The 27,482-nt window shown below is 36.8% G+C and overlaps 1 protein-coding gene across 5 annotated transcripts in view; it reads left to right on the top strand.

The window, feature by feature from the left end:
* The window catches only part of Slc4a10 (solute carrier family 4 member 10), a 362,675-nt gene that overhangs the window by 323,569 nt on the left and 11,624 nt on the right, over window positions 1-27,482 (top strand). For all 5 annotated transcript variants that reach the window (XM_004651887.2, XM_004651884.2, XM_004651886.2 and 2 more), the window contains 5 exons: window positions 1,636-1,887; window positions 3,295-3,363; window positions 10,076-10,249; window positions 13,044-13,166; window positions 27,177-27,244. In XM_004651887.2, coding sequence (XP_004651944.1) covers window positions 1,636-1,887; window positions 3,295-3,363; window positions 10,076-10,249; window positions 13,044-13,166; window positions 27,177-27,244 — 686 coding nt within the window. The remainder of the gene's footprint in view (window positions 1-1,635; window positions 1,888-3,294; window positions 3,364-10,075; window positions 10,250-13,043; window positions 13,167-27,176; window positions 27,245-27,482) is intronic.

Below are 27,482 nucleotides of genomic sequence, written 5' to 3'. Positions count from 1 at the left end.
GACGATTTTTTTCTATCATCTTTGCCATATTATAATTGTCAGGGATAAGCTGAAGAGAAAAGAAGTACCGTAGCTTTAATAATTATTTACTAATATGAAAACAAGCAAATAGTAGAGAGAAAGTAAAACTATTATAGATATGCAGCAAATGATATAATGGTTCGTAATTTAGGTTATTTGAGCTTTCATATTATTAATAAACTTCCTCTAAGGGTGTCAAACTTATTTTTCTTAATGAATTGACCATTTATCCTCATGATCAAATACATTTAGATGCTTTATTTATTTTAGAATTTCAGTTAGAAAATTTAATTCTGAAATATTTCAAGGATGTATATTTTCTTTTAATAAATTAGTCCACTTAGGAGGTAGCTGTCAGCAACACTAGTTGATGGATACAAGCATATATATTTTGAAAGAAATTAGACATGCATATCATGTGCATTTACCTTCTTCATTAGGGCCCATGACCACCCCAGCCATGGGCTTTTCAACAAGTTTACAGTATCAGACATGAGTTCCTTCCTTTGGAGTAGGCCTTAGATGTGATCATTTAGCAGATATACCACTGTTAACCAGTGGACACATCATACCTGGGTAATTTGTATTGTACTATGTAGAATCCATAGCTGAGTAAGACAGTTGATGGCATTTTCCCCTTACAGTCAGAAAATACATTCTTAAACACTTTCTTACGTGTTTTTTTGTGAAGCAACAATTAAAATGTTAAAAATAAGAATTGAGACACAAAATAAGCCAAGCATTTTTATACCTGTGAAGTTTTACATTTTCTATCCTTACAGGTCATAAAAGGAGAGGGTAATAGTGTGCTTCCACATCCTTTGAGCTCTTGCCTAATAGACCTGACCTAATCACACTATCTATCAAGCAAGTAGTCTCTACACACCTTTTATACCTATCTTTCCTCACATATTTTTCCTGTTTCTATAAAGCTCTTACTTTTGTAATATCTAGAGGACAGTGGTAGTTGAGACGGATTACAGAGAAAATAGAAAATACAAAAGCTATTATTTAAATGAGTAGCTGAATTTTTCTAGAACAGAAAGCAAAATATAATGAGTGTATTGAGAAAATACAATAAAATGTCACCCACTGGGTTATGGTGATCGCTTTATAGATAAAGCTCTTGCCACACAAACATGAGTTTAATGAGTTTGGAATTCCATAACTCAAAGCCAGAGGTTCTATTGAGCACATATAATCCCAATGTGTCTGTAGCAAGATGGGAGCTAAAGACAGAAGACTCTAGAAGACTCTTTGAAAGTTTGTGGGCCAGATAGTCTGACAAACCCAGTGTTAAAGAAGTAACCCTATCTCAAAAAAAGTGAAAGATGATAACAGACATCTGAAGTTGTCCTCTGACCACATATGCACCATGCACACGTTTAATGCAAATCTACACACCATAAATGAATGAATGAATGGCAGTAACCCACTAAGGAAAGTGAGGACTCTTGGAAATTGAGTTTCAGTGTTCATTTCCAAGGGATTGGCAGTGAAGGGCCTCTCTGGTGTTGCCAGGAAGTGGTTTCTAGTTACAATCAGATTATCCTTAGCTGTGTTGTTGTCATAGTTCCTTTTCTTACTTACTTTCTTTTTTTTTTTTTTTAACAGAAAGGTTGTGGGTACCATCTAGATCTGTTAATGGTGGCCATTATGCTTGGGGTGTGCTCCATCATGGGCCTGCCATGGTTTGTGGCTGCCACAGTCCTCTCCATCACTCATGTCAACAGCCTGAAACTGGAATCTGAATGCTCAGCTCCAGGAGAACAACCCAAATTTCTCGGCATTAGGGAACAAAGGGTTACTGGGCTTATGATTTTTATTCTTATGGGTTCATCAGTCTTTATGACCAGCATTCTGAAGGTAATGAAATCATCCTATACCTTATGAATTTGAGACATGGCAGGATATACATATTTAATAATTTCATTTTAGTATAAGGCATAAACTTGTAAATATTGTATGGTATAAGATTAAATTGGTGCCGGGCATGGTGGTGCACACCTTTAATCCCAGCACTCAGGAGGAAGAGGTAGGTGGATTGCTGTGAGTTCTAGGCCACTCTGAGACTACAGAGTGAATTCCAGGTCAGCCTGGGTTAGAGAGTGAGAGCCTACTTCAAAAAAAAAAAAAAAAAAAAAAAAAGATTCAAGTGGTGAATTTGCAATTTTTCTTCTCTAAAGGGGGTTGAAATTGTGCCCTGTGTTTAAGGAAACTTTAGTACATTAAATCTTTACAGAGGCAAAATAAAGTTTTATGTGCAAACTGTTAAGAAATGGACAAAAGTCACTGTTTTTGCCTGGCTTTTGATCTGAATTCACTGCAGATTTACAAAAGTTTGTTTGTATTTTAGTGAAGTGGAACATATTGATATTCTCTACTTCAAGGTAGAGATTCAGAGATAAGAAAAAGATATTTTTAAAAAAGAAAAAAAATAAATAAATAAAAATAAAAACTAAAAAAAAAAAAAAAGAAAAAGATATTTTTATACTTTCACTGTTCCATCCATACAATAACTAATATACCTCATCATTTCATATAATTATTTAAAGCTATGGTATTAATTTTGAAAAGCAGTTTCTGAAGAGTGTTTTGTCATATAATTTTGACATTCCCAATGTGTGTTCATTTGATTATAAATTATCACTCAGTTTGCTTGCTATGACTTGCAGTATTTAATTTGCTTATTAACAATTTATACACACTTGTATTTAAGCATTCAAACAAGTATTTGTTTAAGAATTAACTTCTGTCATATCAGTAATTGGATGCAAGTGAGCAAACATAGTAAAAAGTCCATTTAACAGTTCATATGTTTCTAAATGCCTGCCATATTATGGAACCACATTTTAAAGGTCTACTTTATTCTTCACCATTAATCTAAATGTCATTCTATTGTGAAATGAGATTTAAATTGTCTTTAAAGTATCTTAATAGTTAATGTAAATTGTGGCATAATAATAGTTATCAAGTGACTATTGTTTTGTATCAGGTAAACTTTTAAGTAAGTTTTAATCTATTAAATGCTTACACATACCTTATTATTATTATTTGTTTGAGGTATTGTGAAACTAAGATGCAGACAGCTTAAAGAACTTGTCTAATGTTATACAGATAAAAAGTTATATAAGGAATTTGAAACTGTCTTTTGGTTTTGTCCTATAAGTATTTCATAATGCTTATTGGCTATTTTTTCCTTTGGTCAGTACAAAATTCAGTTACTACATATTCAAAAATAATGTATGTCTCTTCTCTAATTTTCTTTTGCAGTTTATCCCCATGCCAGTGTTATATGGAGTGTTTCTTTATATGGGTGCTTCATCTCTAAAGGGAATTCAGGTAAACTACTTTCAGTTCTACAAGCATACCTCTCATAGCTTACCTTAAGATCTAGTGATGCTAAATTATGTGACAACTGAAAGAATTGTTTTATCCGAGGAGGAGCTACATGAATCCCACTCCACTTCAAGATATATATATATATATATATATGTAATCTTTGACACTCTGGTTATATTTATGGTCATCTATCCATGCCAATAGAAGAGACTCTGGACAAAATTATTTTCATGAAAATGATGTGCATTGTAACACTATTAAAAATAATGGAAACAGTTTGATTATCTCACAGCAGTGAAATAATTAAGCATATTCAATGAAATTTCATATTAATAATAGCCACAAAGGAAACATAGCAAAATTTTTGTTAAATAATACAAATGTAAGTAGCATCTGCCATGAATTTATAAAACTTGAACTGTGTTAAAAATCAAGGTGAAAAAAATAAAAACTATTTGTTAAGAGAGTGAGATCTCTGTCACCTTTTTGATGTTTGTTTTCTGTTATTACAATTATACCATATAACTATTTTTCAATTAAACTAAAAATAAAGGCAGAATATAATGAAGTTTCAAATAAAAGGGAATATTTGTGTATTGTTTAAGTATTGATTAAATAAGTATTCACGGTATTAGTTTCTGTTTCTGTTTTTTAGTATTTTGTTCTTATTTATTTATTTATTTATTTGACAGAGAAAGAGGGAGAGACAGTGAGAGAATGGGCAAGCTAGAGCCTCCAGCCACTGCAGACAAACTCCAGACACATGCATCCCCTTGTGCATCTGGCTAACCTGGGTCTTGGGGAATTGAACCTGGGTCTTTTGGCTTTGCAGGCAAATGCCTTAAAAACTCAGCCATCCCCCCAGCCCAGTGTTTCTGTTATTTTGTTAAAGAGAATTTACTGTCTAGCTTGTGCACAAGGGCAGAGAAAATAAACTTCATCTCTTTAAGCCCATGATAGAATTTTCACATACAATTAACAACATCTATAAGAATATTATAAATCTTTATAGAAGATATTGAAAAAAAATCTTCCTCTAATTATTTTTAGGATGTTGTTATTGGGTGTACTAGTGAATATTCCCTCAAAATTTTTGGTCTCCTGATATTTATAATGTGCACATACTTATTTAGGCCATTAGTCTAATGATGGGGCTCTCCTGAATGAAGATTTATTTCTTATTTTATATTACTGAGGCCAAAATACCTGACAAACAATTTAAGAGAGGAAAGACTTATTTAAACTCATGGTTTTAGGGAATTTCAGTTCATCATATTAGGAAAGACATGGTAGAGCAGGTCTGTGCATATCTGTGAAAACATGGAGTCACAGGTGTTCACACAGCAGCATACCAGGAAGCAGAGTGGAGGACTGGAATCAGAGGCTGGATTTATCCTTTCAGAGGCTCATTCCCTGTGATCTATTTCTGTCAGCCAGGCCCCATCTCCTAAAAGTCTATATCCTCCCAAAGGAAAACCACCACCTGGAGAACAAGTGTTGAAAATATGCACCTATGGGAGCCATTCAAGATTCAAACATAACAGGAGAAAGCACACAGAGGCACATGGAAAGGGTCATGTCAAAATGGAGGTAGACACTGGAGCTGTGTTGATATAAGCCAAGGATGCCAGGAGCCACCAAGAGCTGGAAGCCATGAAACTTTTTTCTCTCCTAAGACATGTAGAGAGATCATAGACCTACTGAAGTCTTGGTTTTGGACTTCTGGCCTTCACAACTGTGACAGAAAGAAATATTTTATTTCATTAAACCAAAAAGTTGTGATAATTTGTTAGGTAGACTAGGAAACAAATACATATTTCTACTTAAATTCATCTTAAAATAATCTATTATTCAGCAAAACACCATGCCTCTCATTTTTCATGCTTCTAAAACCAATCCAGGTGTTCAGGACACAGCTGTATTCTTAATTCAGGGACAAAATAATTTGTAACCTTGAAAAGCAGGTTCCTTTACCAGTCAGCTGTTTCCAAAAAAGTTTGCATTTCTATGATATCTTTCCTCAGGCATCTTTCCATTGTTTTAATGTAAAGCAGTTGGGCCATCTTCCTTAGGATTGCTAATGTGTTTAACAATAGCAGGTTCAGTAACCTAAGACCAGTTTCAGTGCCTGTAATTTTAATTTGCATGAGGTTTTCCAGTTTAAAAATCTTAACTCTCTTAGTCCAATTATCTTTAATCAAGCATTCATCCCATTAAAAATCTAACCTTGATCAAACTCTCTGGGCCTGGGCAGCAGGATGGAGCCAGCCCTTATGCCAGTAGCCCAGTTCCAACAAAGTCCTCTGGAGTCTTCCCTTCCCCTAAGAAAGTTTATAGGCCAAGCATTGAAGTTCAATACTGTCTGCACTTAACATTTTCAAACTCTGATCAGAATAGTCCGTAATACTTGTCTTACCACTCCAGAAGGCATATTCAGTTGCAAGCACAAAGTCCATGCCCGTTCCTCCAAAACAAAGGTTCCAAAAGGTCAACATTCATGTGGTCAGGTTCATCTCAGCCCACTCCTAGGTACCGGCTTTTGTAGCAGACAGCTTCAGATTTGCTTCCAGATCAGGCACAGGTATGGAGGAAGAGATTTATTGAAGCTTACAGAACCAGGGTAAGTTTCATAATGGCAGAAGATGCTGCCTGCTTTCATAGGACCGAACACAGAGAGAGAAGCACAAGCCAAAAAACCAAAAGCCACACAGCACAGCACACATCAGGAACTCTAGCTAGTTACATTTTTAATATCTTTAGATTGAAATCTCAAAACTATCCTACACCTTAAGATCTGCCCAGTGACACTGCCTCCAGCTAGGTGGCTGCAGATGCAAACTACAAGCTAATAAAACACTGAATATATTGGGGGCCATCTATTCGAACTACTGCACTATGTTTCTTCTGTTCATCTCAATGATAGATAAAATGAACTTGGAGAGGGAATTATTGATAACCGTTACATGTCTAAATTTTACACAAATAAGATTTAATTTGCTCATTTATAATTTTATATGTGAAAAAAGTGTATTTTGGGCAGGAGAGATGGCGTAGTGGTTAAGTGCTTGCCTGTGAAGCCTAAGGACCCCAGTTCAAGGCTTGATTCCCTAGGACCCACGTAAGCTAGATGCACAAGGTGGTACATGCATGTAGAGTTTGTTTGCAGTGGCTGGAGGTCCTGGCACACCCATTCTCTCTCTATATGTGCCTCTTTCTCTCTCTGTCTGCCACTCTCAAATAAATAAATAAAAATAAAACATTTTTTTAAAGTGTATTTTTGTAGAATTGCCTTAGTAAATAAGTTAGTGAAGTATACCAAATATGTTTTGTTTATTGGTTTGCTAAGGTATCTTTTGCTTTTTTAATTTTTTGCCTTTGGCAAAAGTTCTGCAAGTACAACTTTCTTATGTAAGTGAAGAGTATTTATATTAGGACTCAGGCTCATTAAAATACAGCAACAAAAATTTTAAAACAAAGTAAAATCATTTTGATAGGTTTCAACATATTTTTTCCATAATTCTACTCACATTTTATACCCATGTAGTTTAGAATTAAACAAGAGTGTTAGCTTTTGGAATTATTTGGATGCAACTCTTTCAATTAAAGATTGAAGAAAACTTCAAAGCCTTATGAGTTAAGGACAGTGAGTTTTAGATCACACTAATGAAACAGCAATCTGGTGCACACATCGGCATAGAGTCTCATGATGAAACACAGCATTGGAAAAAAAATTAGGTGAGCTCCAAGATTGGCAGCTGAACTGCCTATTGGGAATGTATAGCTAGCTGTGTAAGGGCATTGGATATTGCCATAATCAAAGCCAAATGCAAAACAAAATATATTATCATGCTCTTTTTTCCTAAGGGCAGTAATAAATACACATGTTAGATGTTTGTATCTTAGGGAGCATGCTATTTTGTTACCCTGTAAGTAAGAAATTGTTACCTGATTTTTTGGCAGTATTAAAGAACTTACTATGTAGGCTTCTCACTTTGAAACATGGCAGAAAAAACAGATCACAATGTTCTCATGAATGCTGTTTCTGGATTCAAATATATAACCACATCTATATTCATTCCAGCACTTCAGGAATACAAAGTAAAGCAAGTGTGCCATTAAAGCAATAACAATTCAAGCACCCACATACTGAAATACACTTTTGCTGTAACATAGTTAAATAAAATGAATGACAAAACAATGGCTAGGGAAAATCCTACAGAAACAGACATATTCAGTTGTACGCTAAGAGGTATTATTTGATTTCTTTTCTATTTATACATTTACTATGCACAAATTTGTGTCTGTTTAATGCCTTCTAATTTGAAAAAAATAGTTAGGAAGTAGAAATAAAAATACCAAGTGGTATATATGAGCAATATGGAGAGAGATGAACCAGGAATGAGTTTAACATTTAGTGCTCTGCATAGGTTTTAATAAATGATTTAGGAAGCTATAAATGAACATTGGACAGTGGGGGATGTAATGTATGTGTAACTCTAATTTACATAACTGAGGAAGAAAGGCTGTGCTGTGCTATAAGACAGAACACATAAAGGAAAGATAGGTTTGTCCTATTTGATATCGCGGTCACATATACAGTTAGTCTTTGGCAAAGTGGGATATATTGGCCCTGACAGTTTCACTTGATGGGCAGCTATCTTTCAGGAAAATCACTTACTCTTCTTTTATGGCAATTAAGAGGTGATTATCTCTTTCCAGAAATATAAACTTCAAAATTTGGTCTAAAAAGTTTTAAAATAACCCACAGAAAATAAAACTAATATGCAGTGCATGTTTTTATTAGCTGAAATGTTTGAAATCAAAATTTATGAAAATTTAATTTATAAAATTTGAATTGACAAAAATTTGCTATGCTTGATAAAAATAGACTCAACTCAAGGAAATGATAGTTCTAATATATAGTCCAAAATAATTGAGCTGTCTTTATGGCATAATTGATACAAAAATAACATTGAACCAAGTAAAATAATATGATTTAAAATATATAAATAGTTTAACAATAAAATATAGGAAACTAGGGCTGGAGAGATGGCTTAGCGGTTAAGCGCTTGCCTGTGAAGCCTAAGGACCCCAGTTCGAGGCTCAGTTCCCCAGGTCCCACGTTAGCCAGATGCACAAGGGGGCGTACGCGTCTGGAGTTCGTTTGCAGAGGCTGGAAGCCCTGGCGCGCCCATTCTCTCTCTCCCCCTCTACCTGTCTTTCTCTCTGTGTCTGTCTCTCTCAAATAAATAAAATAAAAAAAAATATAGGAAACTAAACAAGAAAATAAATTTGGTGTTCAGGAATGGAACTCAGTAGTGTTTATCTAGTGTGTATGAGGTCCTGGCCTTGATCCTCAATAATACATAAAAGAAAAACAAAAGAAATATATTAAGCCAAATTAACAAAGTCTATCTAGAAAAGTTTTTTATCAAAAATTCATTTGGGTCAAATATTTAGGCTTAAGATATTTGTAAGGATGGCATCAAAACCTTTCCTGGGGAGCAAAGTGGCAAAGACCAAGCTGCAGGTTTCAAGTAAGGAATCCAAACAGCTGACACAGCAGCTAGGTAAGTCAGAAGGTCAGAGAGACTTTAGAGATAGAGCCAGGTCTGGGAATTAATAGCAAGCCTATTAAAGCCAAATCCATGAGGGTGAATAGATCATTCCAGAAAAGAAGCACAGACTGTGGGAGTCCAGGAGCCTGGCATTTAGGGGCCAAGTAGAAATTGTGATGGGACAAGCAAAAAGAGGATGATGATTATGTTTTGCCTTTCATGGCTCTAGTCTCCAAGGGAGCAATGCATACTATTGACCTTACTATTTTGGGGTGTGTGTGTGTGTGTGTGAATGCTATGTGGGTATTGTATGCTTGTATGTGCATGAATGCATGCACCCTGTGTGTATGAATGGGGAGGCCAGAGAAGAATGACAGGTGTTCTCTTTTTACCCATCACCTATTTCCTTGAGACTGAATCTTTCATTCAACACCAGAGCTGTCATTTTTACCACTTTTTCCATCAGTAAGCCCCAGCAATTCTCTGGTATCTCTCCCTGTCCACACAGGACTGGAGTTATAGACAGTACTTGGACACACCCACATGTTTACATGGATGGTGGGGAATAAACTCAGGTAGTCTTGGATTCTCTCAGGCTTTCATACTTGCTAAGCAAGCCCTCTTAATTGGTGAAATATCTCCTTAGCCCCTGGTTTTACTAGTTTCTTTTTTATTTTGAAATATGCTTATTTATTTATTTATTTATTTATTTATTTATATGCAAGGAGAGAGTGGGGGGAGAGAGAGAAAGAGAGAAAAAAAGAAGGCACACCAGTGCTTCTAGCCACTGCAAACTTTGAATTCCAGATGCATGCACCACTTTGTGTATTTGACCTTATGTGGATACTGGGGAAACCATCCCAGGTCATTAGGCGTTTTAGGCAAATGCCTTAGCCAGTGAGCCATCTCTCCAGCCCGGTTCTACTGGTTTTTTTTTTTTTTTTTTTATCACTTCTAAACTAAAGTCTATGTGGAATAGTTTTAAACTGATATTATAGTCCAGATTGTGAATATATCAGTTCTGTCGTCCTGTTGCAAAATTATCAGAGATATGTCATAGTAATGCAACATTTTTGATCATATTAAATTTCTAATTGCATTAAGTTTACTGTTTCCTTGCTCCTAAATGCAATGTTGTCTGTTTAATATTTTAGTTATTTGATAGAATAAAGCTCTTCTGGATGCCGGCAAAACATCAACCAGATTTTATATATCTAAGGCACGTACCTCTCCGAAAAGTCCATCTCTTCACGGTTATTCAGATGAGTTGCCTTGGCCTTTTGTGGATAATTAAAGTTTCAAGAGCTGCTATCGTCTTTCCTATGATGGTATGAAACTTCTTTTAAATCTGTTTTCTCTTCTACTTATTGTTGAGTTACTTTGGAAACACAAACAAAAATCACAACATATCATTTTGAATTATTGGAAACCTTAGCATATATGGTGATAACAAAACTACTGTCTGAAGCTGGGCACTTTAATCCTAGCACTTGGGAGGCAGAGGTAGGAGGATTGCCATGAGTTCATGAGTTCAAGGCCACCCTGAAACTTCCTAGTGAATTCCAGGTCAGCCTGAGCTAGAGTGAGACCGTACCTCAAACAAACAAACAACAATAACAAAAAAAAAAACCTACTGTCTGAGTTGGTTTGTGAAGGTTGTGAACTTTAGTGATTTCATATAAGTAGTTTTTAAATTTTTTTTTCTTTTCTTTTCTTTTTTTTTTTTTTTAGGTAGTGCCTTCCTCTAGCCCAGCCTGACCAGGAACTCACTTTGTAGCTCCAGGCTTGCCTCAAATTCACAGTGATCCTCCTACTTAAGCTTGGGATTAAAGGCATGTGCTAATATGCCTGACCAGTCTTTTAGTCATTCTGAATGTAATGATTTAACCTAATTGAGGCTGAATGGAAAAATATAAAACTTCAAAGTTTCCCATTGAAAATATACTTAAAAAATGAAACTTAGGAGAATTTTTAAAATGAAATTTAATTGGATTCTTCAGAAAGATTTCAAATACTTTAAATTTGTAGGGCATTTTAATGACGACATGGCTTTGAAAATCAACAGTGGAGGTATGAATCTTTTAATGCCCAGTAATTATAGCATAAACTGTACATATTTAGAGATGCATAGTGAAATGCAGTATATATGTATATATATGTTTGTTTTTATTTATTTATGTGAGAGCGACAGACAGAGAGGAAGAGGGAAAGAGAGAATGAATGGTGCACCAGGGCCTCCAGCCATGCATATGAACTCCAGATGCCTGTGCCCCCATGTGCAACTGGCTAACATGTGCCCTGGGAAATCGAGCCTCAATCTGGGGTCCTTAGGCTTCACAGGCAAGCGCTTAACTGCCAAGCCATCTCTCCAACCTCACTTTATATATATATATATAGCTGTATTTTCTATCAGAGAATTTTATTTTAAAAAATCATTTGATTAGGGCTGGAGAGATGGCTTATTGGTTAAGGTATTTGCCTGTGAAACCTAAGGACACAGGTTTGATTACCCAGAATCCATGTAAACCAGATGTACAAGGTGGTTGCCTGAGTCTAGAGTTCATTTGCTGATTGGAGGCCCTGGCATATCCATTTTCTCTCTCTCTCTCAATAGTTTATTTTTATTTTATTTTATTTTTATTTTTATAGTTTAACAAAACCTCCCTACCACCTGTGGTAGCAGCAGTGCAGTGGCATGGGGAGGGAAGGGTGAAAGCATGGGCTTCCGAAGGAAAAATCCCCACACAATGTTGACAAGAGTCCATCCTAGAAGGAAGTGCTTGGAAGTGGGCATGTGAGAGTCACACCAAGGAAGGAGGAAGACTGGTTAGAAGATAAAAGGCATCCCCAAGGAAAGAGCAGGACTTAAAGGCTGAAGCCACAGTAGGTTAGGGCCAACTGGGCCCTAGGAGGTAGGCTAAGGGGCAAGGTACAGTTAAGGGCTCAGGAAACGAAGACTGCAGACCAGTGCCAGATGGACTGGGACTCACTCCTCTTGACAAGCCCAACCTGAATCGGTTTATGCAGAAGTGAACTATATGGGAATCCCAGAGCAGACCTGGCTCCCTGTTCTGCTAGTTCTGGCTTGGTTTCTTTCCCTTATCAAAGCTCAAATATACTTCCAAGGCTGGAGAGAGGGCTTAGCAGTTAAGGCACTTGTCTGCAAAGCCTAAGGACCCAGGTTCAATTCCCCAGTACCCACATAAGCCAGATATACAAGATAGCACATGTGTTTACAGTGGCTTGAGGTCCTGGTGTGCCCATTCTCTCTCTTTCTCAAGTAAATGAAATGATGGCCATGCCTGTGGCTACCCATATGACCTCAGGAATGGCTGCTGAATGGCAGGCCTATCACCTAGGCCATCCACAAGTGACAAAGTGACCAGGCCATGCTGCATGCATTTTAGAGAGGACTCTAGATGGTACAGATCAGTATTCCAGCATGGCTAGTAGAGGAGCTGTATGTCCCCAGGGTACCCATACCCCTTCCTCAGCAGGACTGTGCAAGGCTCCAGCTTCCCAGCATCTGCCACCCTGTGCCAACGCTGAGAATTGGCTGGTGACATGAGATGGAGTGTGAGGCTGAAGATGAGCAGAGCTCACTGTCACACATGGACACATCCAAGCCTCCAGAAGACATATTTATATTTTTTTAAATAACTTTTAAAAAATAACTTCGATATTGGGTAAAATCTTAGCTCTTACAGTAAGGAATTTGAAAAAAAAATAGACCATATTTTCTCACATATTTTCAATTTTTACTTTACTATCATCAACTGTAATTCAAACTGAATAATTTAATACCAAAAGCAAACAAGCAGAGACTGGATATATGGCTTAGTGGTTAAGGCATTTGCCTGCAAAGCCAAAGGATCCTGGTTCAGTTTTCCAGGACCCACATAAGCCAGATGCACAAGGGGGCACATGCATCTGGAGATTGTTTGCAGTGGCTGGAGGCCCTGGTTTACCCATTCCCTCTCTCTCCTTCCCTCTCTTTGTCTCTCAAATAAACAAGTGAATAAATTATATATATATATATATATATATATATATTTAAAACAAGCAATCTGTATCTCCCATCCCCATTTAGTGAATTTTAAACTACTGTTTTATTTTCTTCAGGTCTTAGCCCTGGTATTTGTAAGAAAATTGATGGACTTTCTATTTACCAAGCGGGAACTCAGCTGGTTGGATGATTTGATGCCGGAGAGTAAGAAAAAGAAACTAGAAGATGCTGAAAAAGAAGTAAGTCAGAGCACAATCAGTGTTTTTTTGAGGAAAAAAAGAGCAGCAATAGGTTTTTGCAAAATCAAGTTGCTATATTTATTGTTAAACAGAAATTGTCAACCATGGGTAGAATGATTAGGAACTTTATTGTTTAAAGTGATAGAGAAGTTCAGAGAGAAGAAAGATAATGTTGTTACATGAAGAAATCAACCTCATATAAAAAGCTTTGTATTTAGTTACTTTCCAAATTACGAGATTTATCTTTCTTATTTCTTGATCATAGGTAGCAGAAAATTGTAGCTACTTAAATATTCCAAGTTATGATCATGCAATGTATGTTTTTTAATTGAATATGAGAGAATAGGAAATAAAGTGATATATTATTGTTTATATTTTCCTAGGCAACAAGGTTTTAATTCAAAGGTTCTAATGAAATATTAGCTATTCTTGGGGCTGAAGAGATTTCTTCGTGGTTAAAGGCACTTGCAAAGCCTGACTCTTAGGGTTTGGTTCTCCAGTACCCAAATAAAGCCTGAATGCATAAAGTAGCACATGCATCTGGAGTTCATTTGCAGTGCCAAGAAGCTCTGATACACCCATTTTCTCTTTCTCTCTCCTCTTATTCTCTCCTTGCTAGTAAATAAATAGAAAAAGAAAAAGTAGTTATTCTTGAACTAAGTAAAAATGCTTAATAAGAAAAAATAACAAGTTAGCATTCAAATTGATTTAAGCTTGAATAAATATTGTTTGAGAAACATTTGGTTTTTCATTACATTTACAGACTACAGGATAATCTTATTCTGCTTCATATGTTAAACATTTTTTAAAGCTTTACAGCCTATATAAAGCTCATATGTCAACCCTGACCTATTTTGAGGGATATTTAATCATATCCCTTATAACATTTTAGTAGAATGATTGAACCCAAAGTTTATAAAACATAAAATCAAAATTTCATGTAGAAATATTTAATTGGGCTTCAGGTTAAGATGGCGGCGTAGGTACCATGCCAAAGCAGCCTGGGGGGAAAACGACCAAAAAAACCCAGCAAAATACACACTTTTTCTAAAAAGTGAGGTGTATAGGAAATTGAAGAAGCAGCAGAGAAATAGAGAGATCCAGAGCGTCCTGAGCCCGCACAGGCCGGCAAAAGTGGCCCCGGCAGCTCTGCCAACCACCGCAGCATGGGCAGCGCACCACAATGCCTCCAGACTCGGCTCCAGCCGCAGGAAAAGCCAGGTGTGGGAGCTTCCCCTCACACCGGTGCTCTCCACAACTCAGGAAACATGAAGGGAGAACAGCAGTGAGCAACGGAGGAGCAGACCACGAGGAAGAAGAACATGTGGAACAGTGACAGAACCAGAGCAGCTGCGGCTCCTTCCCCTCCCCCACCACCTGAGCCCAGCTCCAGCGAACAGAGCAGTGGCCCTAGGACCCGGCCACGCCAACTTGGGCCGACAGCGGGACCCAAGCAGGAGCAGAGTCCGGCAGCTACATCAGCAGCTCCAGCACTGGTAACAGAGGCCCCAACAGCAGCAGACCCAGGAGCGGCAGCAGTGGCAGATGCAGCAGCAGCAGCTTCAGTGGCAGCAGTGGGAGTGGACCCAGCAGCAGCAGCTTCAGCAGCAGCAGTGGCTCCAGAAGTGGTAGCTATAGCAGCAGCAGCAGCAGTAGAGGCAGCAGCAGCAGTGGGCCCAGCAGCAGCAGCTTTGGCTGCTGACAGACCCAGCAGAGGCAGCTTTAGCAGCAGCAGTTCCAGCAGCGGGGGTGCTGATCTGCAGTACCACAGTTGCCAGGCTCGGCTTGCCCCACAGGATAAGCCAGTGCCCAGCTCCAGAAATCAGAACAGCAGCCCGACGACCAGGCAGCAACTTGACTGAGACCAAAATCATCCAAGGTAACTGGGATTGCACCAGGGAAGGGTCTCACTTGGTCACAAGCTGACTTGAATCCCTCAACAGACCAGAAATCTTAACCTCTATGTTGATAGAGGATCTAGGTGTTATGATTACTACTCTGGCATACATACTTGGGACTGTTTCTGATTGAATGGGTACAGTGTGTAGTTAACTTTTAGAATCTACATGTATTTTATTCCACTCAGCCTACTTGAATACTCCCATAGTAGGGAAACTCAACCCCTAGGAGCACCTTTGTAGATACTCTGAGAGTCTTAAGAGCCACACCTAACACCTTAAGCTCCTACCCTGAAAATATATTACATCAAATCAATTGATACAGCTAAGAATACCCAGCTAGCTAGAAAATCCAAGCAATAACTTAATCCAAGATGCAAAAATATATACATTATAACACAAGAAACACTAAAAAGCAAGATGATATAAATCCACCTAAAAGTATTAATGCATCAGAAATGACCTCCAGTGAGAATGAGTTAGAGGAAATTCTTGAGAAAGATTTCAAAAGAATGATTGTAAATATGTTCAAAGAAGTCAGAGAACAAATCAAAGGAGTCAAAGAAGAACTTAAAGAGGAAATCAAAGGAATCAAAGAAGATGCAGGACACAATTTCATGAAATAAAGAAGGCAATACAAGACATAAATAAGGAAATAGAAATAATAAAGAAAAACCAGTCAGAATTACTAGCAATGAAGAATACAGTTAATGAAATAAAAAACTCTGTAGAAAATCTCACCAGTAGAATGGATGAAGGAGAGGACAGAATATCTAAGCTAGAAGACCAGGTGGCAAATCTAATACAGTCCAACAAAGAGAAAGACAAACTTATAGAAACGTATGAGTGGGGATTTCAAGATATTTGGGACACTATGAAAAGATCAAATATAAGAATTCAGGGAATAGTAGGAGGAGAAGAATTCCACTCCAAAGGCATAGTAGGTGTCTTCAACAAAATCATAGAAGAAAATTTCCCCCAAATTGGGAACGAGGTGCCAATGCAGATACAGGAAGCCTTTAGAATCCCAGCCAGACAAAACCTGGAAAGAACCTCTCCTCGCCGTATTATAATCAAACTTCCAAACACACACACCAAAGAAAAAATATTGAAAGCAGTTAGAGAGAAAAATCAAGTTACCTACAAAAGCAAGCCCATCAGGATTACAGCAGATTTTTCAACACAAACTTTTAAAGCCAGAAGGGCTTGGAGTGATATATTCCAAGTTCTGAAAGTTAACAACTGTCAACCAAGGTTACTTTATCCTGCAAAGTTATCCATTCAAATAGATGGAGAAATAAGGACATTCCATGACAAAAGTAGGTTAAAGGAGTATTTGAAGACAAAACCAGCTCTACAGAAAATTTCATGTAGAAATGAAATTGAAAAAAATATTTAGTGAGAATTGGGCATTAGTGTATTTTTCTTTTTCTTTCTTTTTTTTTTTTTTGCCATAGCTCAGTAAACAGATTGATTTCTTCCTTTTTGAGTATTTTTTTCAGACAGTAAATGTATTTATTCCTTGTTGTGGGGAATTCATTTGTAAACATGAAAGTCACCTTGGGTTTTGATCAACCATTTAGTGATGCCAAATTAGGCTAAAAATCTGATAAAGTTTCTCCTAAGCACTTTCTGAAAGTATGGCTATATAAGGTGATTACTTCCTTTCCCATTGCATCACCTACATGTAGAAGTGGATCATTATAGTGGGTCTTGTTTCTGTATGAATGCTTCAATTTCTGAGATTATTGTAGTATGCATATATAGAATTTTATGTCTAGACATATTACCATAACATTAAAAATTATAAAAGTTGTCATTAGTTGTGTATTCTGTTTGTTATACTCATTTATATAATAGAGATCTTTTAAAAATAATGTTTTTACAAGCATTATTTTATAACTCTTTTTATTTTCAGATATTACTAAATGTTTGCTCCTATCATCAGTCATTATTCAAGAAAAATATGCCAGAATTTGACACAAACTAAATTTAAATCAAATGGACATAGATTATAGAAATTCTATCACTTTAAATTACTCAGATGTGATGAATAAAAGTTATGCAGATAGAAAATATTTTCCAAGGTTTTAATTTTTTAAGGCAATAATTTTGAAGACAAAAATTATTTGGTCATGAGCTTCCCCTATATTCTTTTTTTTTTTTTTTTTTTTTTAGGTATGGTCTCACTCTGGTCCAGGCTGACCAGGAATTCACTATGTAGTTCAGGGTAGTCTCGAACTCATGGTGATCCTCCTACTTCTACCTCTCAAGTGCTGGGATTAAAGGCATGTGCCACCATGCCTGGCTTCCGCTATATTCTTGATAATTATAGCATTAATAAATTCACTCATGTAGTAACTTGTACATTACTTTTGCTTTCTTGTCTTGCTTTCATTTCCTGTCAATTATCATTACTATTTCTGCTGAAAAAAGGTAGCAACATTCCTAGTGACATATATGTATTATTTCCATAGCATTGTTGTTCTTAGAATTTTATTTCTCTTAGAATTTAAAATTCTCTTAAAAGAAATATTATGTAATATGCTACATTATCTTTAATATCCTTTCCTACTATGGTTGAAAGAAAATTTTATATTTTCACTTCTTTTTTTCTATGGATAACACATAGATAGCAATTATAAATTTATTAGCATTACATCATGTCAGTATGTAGCATATGAGGTTTTTCAGAAATAGAAATATTGCTAATAGAATTAATAATTTTGGTTGCCCATAACCACTTACATGGCTGTATACATGTGGTATTTATATGAACATTTGTTATATGTCCATTTTGAAATTCATTGATTCCATAGAGATCCTTTGTAGCCAATGAGCTGCTAATTTTCATAAGTATTTTCTATTTTCTGATTTTGAAGGTAAATATTTTGGAGGTAATTAAATATTACTGAATTTCATAAAGCTTATATGGGCAATGATATAAAAATACAGTAAAGATTTATGAGGCAACTTTATAGTTGAATTTTTCAGCTTTAAACATTAGAAAATTCATACAATTTCTTTACCAGACAGGTTTAGAAAGCCTTGAAATCTCAAAAATATTAATATGGTACTTTCATGTGATCTTATGTACATGGAAATTAGAAAACTAATAAGGCAGTTAAGAAATAATCTGTGCTTGAACATTAAAACATAAAACATGGTTGTGACTAATATATATATATATATATATCAGCTAAACTGGAGAGAGGCAAAAGAAACTGTAAAGATGTTATGTTCTAGATTGGACTTAGTATCAGAAGAGCAGGATCAATGAAGAAAGCAGGAGGTCATATGGAGGATGACACTAAAGCCACATTCCTTGCTGGTTCTGCTCGGTGGCCCAGACTTGGCCATTGTATTTTCTGGAGAGCATAGACACCCCTGATGGATATGTTCTTCAGGCTGTAGCATCTTGTACCAAGGTCTAATCATCTAGGAAATTGTGTATTGAAGTGGTAAATGTATAAGCTCTTCAGAAACATTACATTTCTGCAATTGTTCAAATTAATTGAGTAACTCTGATCATGAACTGGCAAGATGGTAAATAGCAGAAATGTCTCAGCAACCCAAGACTTGAATTTAAAGTGAGCTCACCTATTGTTCTTTTGATGATAGTTACAAGCTTATACTTTTATCCTCCAAGGTTTTCATATCAGTAGTCCATTTCTAGTCTTATGGTATTGAGAAAAAACATTCATTTGACCTTAAAATTCAATAATGAGTTAAGCAGAATAAATAGCTACACAGGCCAGTCCAAGGTCGCCGAGCTTCTGTTCCAAATTTCCATGTGCTTCATGCATATGCATATGCATATGCTTCAGATTTAGAAAGAAAGGATTATAATCAGGGTAGAAATGAATATTGGAACCCTGACATTTTGCACATTGCTCCGTGTAAAGGGAAGACTACAGAATCAAATTCTGGATGTCCAAATGTGCTCAGAGTACCAACATGCCTTCCTTTCTGCTTAAATATTCTCTAGGACACATATGTACTTGACAAAAGGACTATTGCTAAACACAGAAATCTCAAACAGAATGTTTGCTATTGGGCAAGGAACAAAGGGTTAATGCTAGAAAAATTCTGGAAATTTAATTCTGTGAAAGTACTTATATCTATAATCTTTTGATTGCTATGAGTTATTCTCTAAAACAGCCAGCTTCCCCTTGCCAGAACTCAGCTCACTTTCTTGCTGCTGTTTATCACCTGCTGTGGCAAGGAGATGATGTCCAGCCCCTGCTCTATCATATTTCCCTGCTCTCATGAAGCTTCCCCTCGAGACTATAAGCCAAAATATACCCTTTCCTCCCATCAGCTGCTTTTGGTCAGGTGTTTTGCCCCAGCAACATAAAGGTAAATATGACAACATGAAAACAAAAAGAGAGTAAGTGGGGTTTTATGATCATGATAAATTCCAATAAAACAAAGGCACATTTAAATTTTTTTGTTTATTTCTGTTTATTTATTTGAGAGTAACAGACAGAGAAAGAGGCAAATATAGAGAAAGAGAAAGAGAATGGGCACGCCAGGGCCTCCAGCCACTGCAAATGAACTCTAGATACATGTGCCCCCTTGTGCATTTGGCTAACATGGGTCCTGGGGAATCGAGCCTTGAACCAGGGTCCTTTGGCTTCACAGGCAAGTGCTTAACCTCTAAGCCATATCTCCAGCCCCACATTTTAAAAATAAACACACTTAAGCAAGTTAAGGCAATGCTTGGCTTATTAAAAAAAAAGGTAAAAATAACTGTGGATTTAGGAAGTATGGCCCAATTATCAGTATATGATGTCTTTTGCATTTGTATCTTAGGGTAGGACATACACAGTCTACTTCTTCAAGCAGTAGTTTCTCAAAGTTTTGTCCCAGGACCTCTGCTGCACCAGCCAACAGTTGACAATTTTTCAGAAAGAAAATTCTTGGGTCTGTTGTATCAAAATTCATGAGATAGAGCCAGAAATCTGTCTTACTAAGACCTCCAGGTGATTTTGATCCAAGATGACATTTGAGATCAGCCTTGTACTAGAATAACAGAATCTGAATCTTAAGAATATAAAAATTCCATGCAAAGATAATCAGTTTATGTACTTATAATAGTTTACACAACCATGATAAGATGCTGAATCATAGGCATTGATGATAAATTTAGGATGCCTCCATCTATTTCCACAAATTCTGTATAGACCTACTTTTTATTTTGAACTTTTATTGTTAAGTGAGCAGTTTTATGTATGAATTCTGATCTATATAAATCAGAAGAAATGCTTTTCATAACACCTGTAGCTTTCAAATAATTCATCTATATCTCTATATATCTTATTTATTCATCTATCTATCCATCTATGTACTGTCTATCTATCATCTATGTGTGTTTATAATATTGGTAGCATGTGTTGGTAGTTGGGGAAGGAACTGGACAGATGATTTCTTAATTCCTTCCCATTTCTTAAGATAAGTGAATTACAGAATTGCTGAGTATTTTCTCCTTCTAATACTCTAAGAATCTTTGTAAACATTAACTCTCTGCTACTGTTTATATTTTGTGTTATTTTAGTGCATTTGCACAGATAAAGACTTTGTTGATAATAGATACAGTAACAGAAGTTATGTATTTCACTCAAAGTAAAGTATAGAGAACATATTAGATATTATTATGCATGAATAATAACTTTAGGATATTATAAAATATAATTCATAGTCATGATGTAATTTGACACATATCACCCTATTTATCAAAATACATCAGAATTTGACCCCAGTTATATTTCCTACTTCAACTCAGCACATACTTTTGGCTATACTGAGGCTAATTGCTCACTGTCATGAAAACATCTCTTATTTATTCTAATTTTGTATGCTTGTCCCACATTGTTTCTTCCTACTAGAGTTTCTTCCTCTCTATGGCCTCTGCCTACGTACTTTTCATGGTAATCCTCATATCTGGTGAGAGTAGGATTCATTATCTTTCTTTTTATTGTTAAATTTCAGTATTTGATAGAAATTATTAGTAGCTTTCTGTATTTTTTCTTGCTTACTGTGTGCATGGAGCATTGCACATGCCCAGGTAATGACTGAGTACTGTTGAGATTCCCTTCCTATTCTTTGATTTCCTGGCCCTTGGTTGGATATAGGACTACTTACTCTTGTAGATTAATAAAAATGCTTTTATGACTATTTTTATTAAAAGATGACCTACAAATTATAGCATAAAGATTTCTCTAGTCAATCTGGAAAATGTCCTTAATTTCTCTAGGGAAAATCTTGATCATTATCCCTTTATCATGTTGCATTGGGTTCCAGCATATCTTTGATGGATCCCAAAGGGGAAATGAAGTGCTGAGTGGAAATCCGTGGTTGTTATCCAGTTAGCTTTACTCTCTTCTCTGCTGTCTTGGTGATTGAAATGACTCAGGTTGCCATGATCATGACGACTATGCCTGATATGGCTGTTCCTCCCCAGAGTCTCAATTTATGGCATCCTCACAGTACTGTTTGGGATGCAGCCGGCCCTCCATCCCCGCTCCAGGGCCTGCCTAGCTCCCTTCTGGCACTGAAGGCAGCGGCTGCTATGGCACCCTTAGCTTCAGATAAGCATGGCTTGGGAATGCTATCTTTAGAGGTGATGAGTTTTTGTTTGGATAGAATTATGACTAGTATAAAGCCCACACATGCTAACAAGCCACAGAGTGCAAAATAATTATTGAAAGCAATTTGAGAGAAAAATGAAAAATAATCTAAAGAAAAAAATAGTTCACAAAGCTTTGGTCACATTTTTTGCTGCTAGATTGAATAGTGAACTGTCCTTTGCTGCTTCCAGATAACCTAAATACCCATGTCATGCTTATGTCCTCAGCTTTTTTTTTTTTTTTTGGCATCTCTATTAAAACTTTTTGGTTTTGCCAGGAAAGATGCTACATATCATTTTTCAACGAACAACCCAAGGCAGATGTATATTTTACTTATATCTTGATTTTACTTATACAACCTTTGGGAACACTGAAGGTCACTTTATGTCCTTTTATGTATAGTAGGGTAACATTTCTTATAGACAAAGTAACAACTTTTTTTTTCTTTGTGCTTGAAAGGATACATAAACTCTGGATCTGGCTTTCATGATGAGTACATGTTAATACAGAATGTGCATTAGGATTCTGTATATCTTGACTATCCTAGTTTCAAGCCATGTATCAGTCTAGGCTGCAAATTGCCTGTGCTGGTTTTTAAATGGCTAATTTCAGCTAATGATGTTATTTGTTTTTATTGTCCTACATAGTGTCATGTGTTTGAACATTTGGTTCCAGCTAATAGCACTGTGTTTTGAAGGTTGTGGAACCTTTAAGATGTGGAACTTCATTGAATGAGGTGTGTCAAGGGGGTGGGGTTGTGGGAGGAGGTTTATAGTCTGGCCTCACTACTACCTCACTCACATGCTACTACCTATGCAATGTGGCCTGCTGTCTTGTTCCTCCACTACCACACCTTCTTTGCTATGATAGACTGTATCCCTTCTCAAACTGAAGTCCAGAATAAATCCTTCATTGTTGTCATATATTTGGTCAGAACAATGTGAAAAATAATTACGAACAAAAAAAATGGTACCAAGAAGTAGAGCCATTGCTGTGATAAACCTGACCATATGATGCTTAGTAAGTCTTTTGGACTGATTTGCAGGAGGAATGTGGAAGGTAAAAGTGGGGCTAAAAAAATGCTAAATTGCCATAAAGCAGGACTTAATGGACTATCCTAGTGGGAGTTAAGAAGACCAGAAACCTAAGAAAAATGTGGATAGTACAGGTCTAGTTCATGAGACTTGCAAGAGGAGCAATTAATCCATTGGGAACTGGGCTAGAGGCCTTTCATGTTATATTCTGGCAAAGAGTTTTGATGCAAATCTGCTTGTGTCCTAAAAACTTGAGCAAGACTAATTTCAAAAGGAATAGATCAATTTGTTTGATAGAGTAAATCTCAAGACAAGATAGAATTCTGGCTGTCATGTTTACTGCTTACTGTTCTTATCTCTGGGTATAGTACGAGAAGAAAACAAGTTGAACAGAAAGGTATGAAAAATGTGCAATTTGGTAGAGAAAGGAGTGTGTTTGAAGTGTCAAACAAGGCAAGTGTTGAGAAAACAGCCAAACTTGTTAAAGAGATAAGCACCATTAGAGGGAGACTATATCTCCTGGACTGAATCAATAAAAATAGTGGCCTGTTAGCAAGACCCCACCAATTGAGACTTTATCTTATAAAAAATCCACATTTCTTTTGAAAGAAGAGATCTTAAAATGAGGATTTCACTAAAGTGATTCCATGCCTGAAAACAAGTATTTAGGGAAGTGTTTTCCCAGAGTCAGCTCACAGAAGCTGATGTAGCTGGGGTTCAGGGGGAACGGACTATATATTAAACTGGTAGCAGAACTTGACTGCATTTTTAACATGGTTCTGCTTTATAGACATGAAAGATGAATGAGTAAGGAGTTCAGGGGGAACGGACTATATATTAAGCTGGTAGCAGAACTTGACTGCATTTTTAACATGGTTCTGCTTTATAGACATGAAAGATGAATGAGTAAGGGGATCATGGAGTTTTGTGCCAAAGTTTCTGAAGGTGGATGAGCCCAGGTATTGTGTGGTAAAATCATAGTTCTACAAGAAAGCCCGGAGTGGCCATTGTGAGAGGGCCTGAAGGTGAAACCTGAGTTTCAAAGGAGACCCTAAGGTGCTAGAGATGCCGAGACATAGCAAGCATGGAGTGGAGCTTGCCTGAGGAAATGACCTGTGTGCTGCTAGAGTCAAGGCTGGAGGGATAGGCTACTCAAGCCCTTTGGAGCCCAGATGAGTCCTTTCATTAGGGAAACAGGCAGGTCATTGAGCTACAGGATTTGGTGCTTGTTCTGCTAGGGTTCAGTTTTGCTTTTGTGTTATCTTTACTTCTTGTCTCTATTGTTACATTTAGAATGGGAATCTTTACTTTCTGCCATTGTATTTTGATTGAAAAACGAGCTAGTAAATGAAGGCTCACAGTCTTCTTCTGCCTTTAGTCTCAGAAGAGACTGGACTTTTGAACAGTGTTGAGACTATCAAACACTAAGAGGACTTTTAAAATTGGGCTGATTGCATTTTGCATCATGAGATGGCCATGAGCATATGTGAGACAGGGGTAGAATGTATGGATTAAATGTGAAATGTTTCCCATATACTCATATGCTGTAATACTTGGTCCCCATGGATGGTACTATTTTAAAAAGTTGTGGAGCTTTAGGAGATGGACTCTTGCTGGAGGACGTGGGTCACTGGGGATAAGTTTTGAGATTTCATCGCCAAACCTCTTCCTTTCCACTTCTACTTCTTGAGTACATATACCATATGATCTGCTGCCTCACATTCATGCTGCTGTGTTTTCCCCACCATGACAAACTGTAAATCAAAAGACACGTCCCCACCTGAAGCTGATTCTTGTCAGGTATTTGATCATAGAAATGAGAAAAGTAACTAATATGATACTCATCTTGAAATATTTTTAATTGTATTGCCAAGAGGCACAGGACAAAATGGGCCTTGAAAGAAAAAAAAATGTCCTTGTAAAAGAGCAGAGAAAGAAAATAGAATTTGTTCCCATGATGGAAAAGTATATGCCATTAGTTCCACAGACTACAATGATACCATAAGCTATGTGAGAGGAACTTATAAACAGAGCTATTAGCAGAACTCATTCAGGCCCCTGGCTTCTCCATTACTCCACAGTACATGCTGGGCATGGATCTTCTGTAGGCGTCAAGGCCAGTATTCTTAGAGGGGCTTGCCTTGGCCAGCAGACTGGGAGAGTGCTCTAAAAGTGAACTGAGACCTGCCTCCACATTGCATTACATATTCAAAGGTTAGCTAGCTGAAGAGGCACTAGAGAAAACTTGCCACTTTAAATATTAAGAAATATGGCATAGACATTTGGCTTGTGAAGGACACAGGTAGAGGGCTAAGACTAGAATACAGATGATTCCAAGAAAAGGTTTGGCTACAGGAATAATGGCAGCAGCCAAGGCCATATCCCTGGAAAATGGTTTAAGTTAGCTGAACTAAAAGTTTAGGCAGCCAGTTTAGATTACTCTGGTTATGCTTAGCCAGACGATTTTAGCTCTGATAAACCAAGAAAAGAATGGAAGAGATGAACCTTCAGGGCTATCTCTATTTTCTCTCATCACTTCTCAGTTTGGCAGGATCACCTGGCTCATTATGTTTGTGTATCTTAATATTCTATGTTAGAAGTCTAAGCCAAAATTTCTAGCATTTTAAAATGACCTTATATCATTCTTTGAACTTGATTCATGCCATTTGGCCCATTTGAAAACAAATGTCTTAAATGAAAGTCATAACACCATGTATGTATGTATATAGAGGCTTAATGATAACCTCATTGAAAATTAAACCATAATACTACAGGATATGGTACCCAGACCAGCTAATTAATCTGCCTGAGAAATTTGTTAGAAAAGTAAATTTTTGTGCCCTCTTTATTACAGACCTGCAGTAACATAGCCTGTCATGTCAGTATAGGGCACTGTGTTCTATATTTTGTGTTTTGCATATTATGTTTCATATGTATGTATGTATGAGTATTTGTATGTGTGAAGGCCAGACTTCCATGTTGGGTATCTTCCTCAATCAGTCTTCAGCTTGTATTTTTGTATCTTTGTGGAAAAGTTTCTCATTGAACCTGGAGCTCAGCAATTCAGCTTGACTAGCTAGCTAATAAACCTCAGGGATTGCCCTGCCTCCACATTTCCAGGGCTGGGATTATAGGCACATACTTCCATGCCTCCATGCCTGACTTTTACATGGGTTCTGGGGATCAAAGCTCAGATTCTCATGCTTGCAAAGCAAACATGTTACTGAATGAGGCATCTCCCCAGCCCTGTGATCTGTATTTTTAACATGCCTTCCAGGGGATTGCAATGTACAGCTTGAGAACCATTGCTTTTCTGAGTATTTCCACCATCTCCAAGCCTTTTGGGATGTAATTTCAATTTTATAGCAATAAATTGATTATGTTAGTGTATTAGGTACTTTTCATCTTGCTGTAATAAAATATCTAACATGCAGCAGCTTAAGAGAGAAAGGGTTTATGTTCCCCATTATGAGGGGTACACACCTCATACTGGGGAAGGGATAGTGGCAAGAGCATAAAGCAACTTGTCACTTTGTAGATGCAGTAAAGAAGGTGTAGTAGTCAGCTTCAGGTCACTGGGATGAACTTTCAAACCAGGTACAATAATGGAGGAAGGAATATTTATTGAAGCTTACAGATTCAGGGGAAGTTCCATAATGACAGAAGAAGCTGGCCCCCTTTCATAAGCCCAAGCAGAGAGAGAAACCAACAAGCCACCACAAGCAAGCAAACACACTTCAGGAACCTCTGGCAGAGCTCAGGCACTCTGCATATCTTTTGTTTTGAAGTCAGATTCCTTTCAAGGCTGAACTCTAAGATCTACCTGCAGTGACACCTCCTCCAGCCAGGTGGCTACAGATCTAAATTATAAACATTAATAAAATTGTGAACATATTGGGGGTCATCCATTCAAACTACCACAGAAGGAGTGATGAATGGTGAAGCTCAGCTTGCTTTCTCCATTTTATTCTGTCTGAACTCTAGCCTATGAAATGTTGCTGTTGCTGCCCACAGATTGGGTGGGTCTTCCTACCTAATTAGCCTAATCTGGAAATTCTCACAAACATGCCCAAAGATTTTTTTTGATGGTGATTTTAAATCCAATCAAGTTAACAATCAAGAGTAATCATCACAATTACCCATAGTTTTGTTCTTGCAAATTTTAATTTATTTGTTTAAATGGTCTCTGAAATTAACCATGTTTTATATTGAATGACATGAAGGTTATTGTTAACATTTGAATTACTTTGTGTTATGAGATGTTGATTAATTACTTATGTTCTTGGTATCTGAGACTTTATTGAAAAGACCTGTGTTAACATTAATAAATGCAAACAAAGTGGGAGGTACTGAGGTTAATGAGATAATGAAACATTAATCTGTATTTTTCTTTAATGTAAAATGGAGGTCCATCAGGTTCACTGTATATACTTCATATTCATCTTTCAGGAAGAACAAAGCATGCTAGCTATGGAAGATGAGGGCACAGTACAACTCCCACTGGAAGGGCACTACAGGTAAAATGCAAAATGAAGTAATAAAATGTGCTGATATATACTGTTTAGCAATTCCGTATTGTGTGGATCTTGGTAGAACAGAAAAAAACTACAAGACTAAAAAGTACATTACTCAAGACTTAGTAATTTCTACTGATATTAGCTGTGTGAAGATATCAAAGAAGCATAAAATGAAATGTAGTGGAAGCTGTTGTATGAAGTCTTTTTGTGGTTTATAATGGACATGAAGGATCACTTT

This window comes from Jaculus jaculus, chromosome 4, assembly GCF_020740685.1.
Source record: "Jaculus jaculus isolate mJacJac1 chromosome 4, mJacJac1.mat.Y.cur, whole genome shotgun sequence".
NCBI classification, from domain to species: Eukaryota; Metazoa; Chordata; class Mammalia; order Rodentia; family Dipodidae; genus Jaculus; species Jaculus jaculus.
The sequence above is the reverse complement of the archived record's forward strand: the minus strand, read 5'-3'. Positions and strand labels throughout refer to the sequence as shown.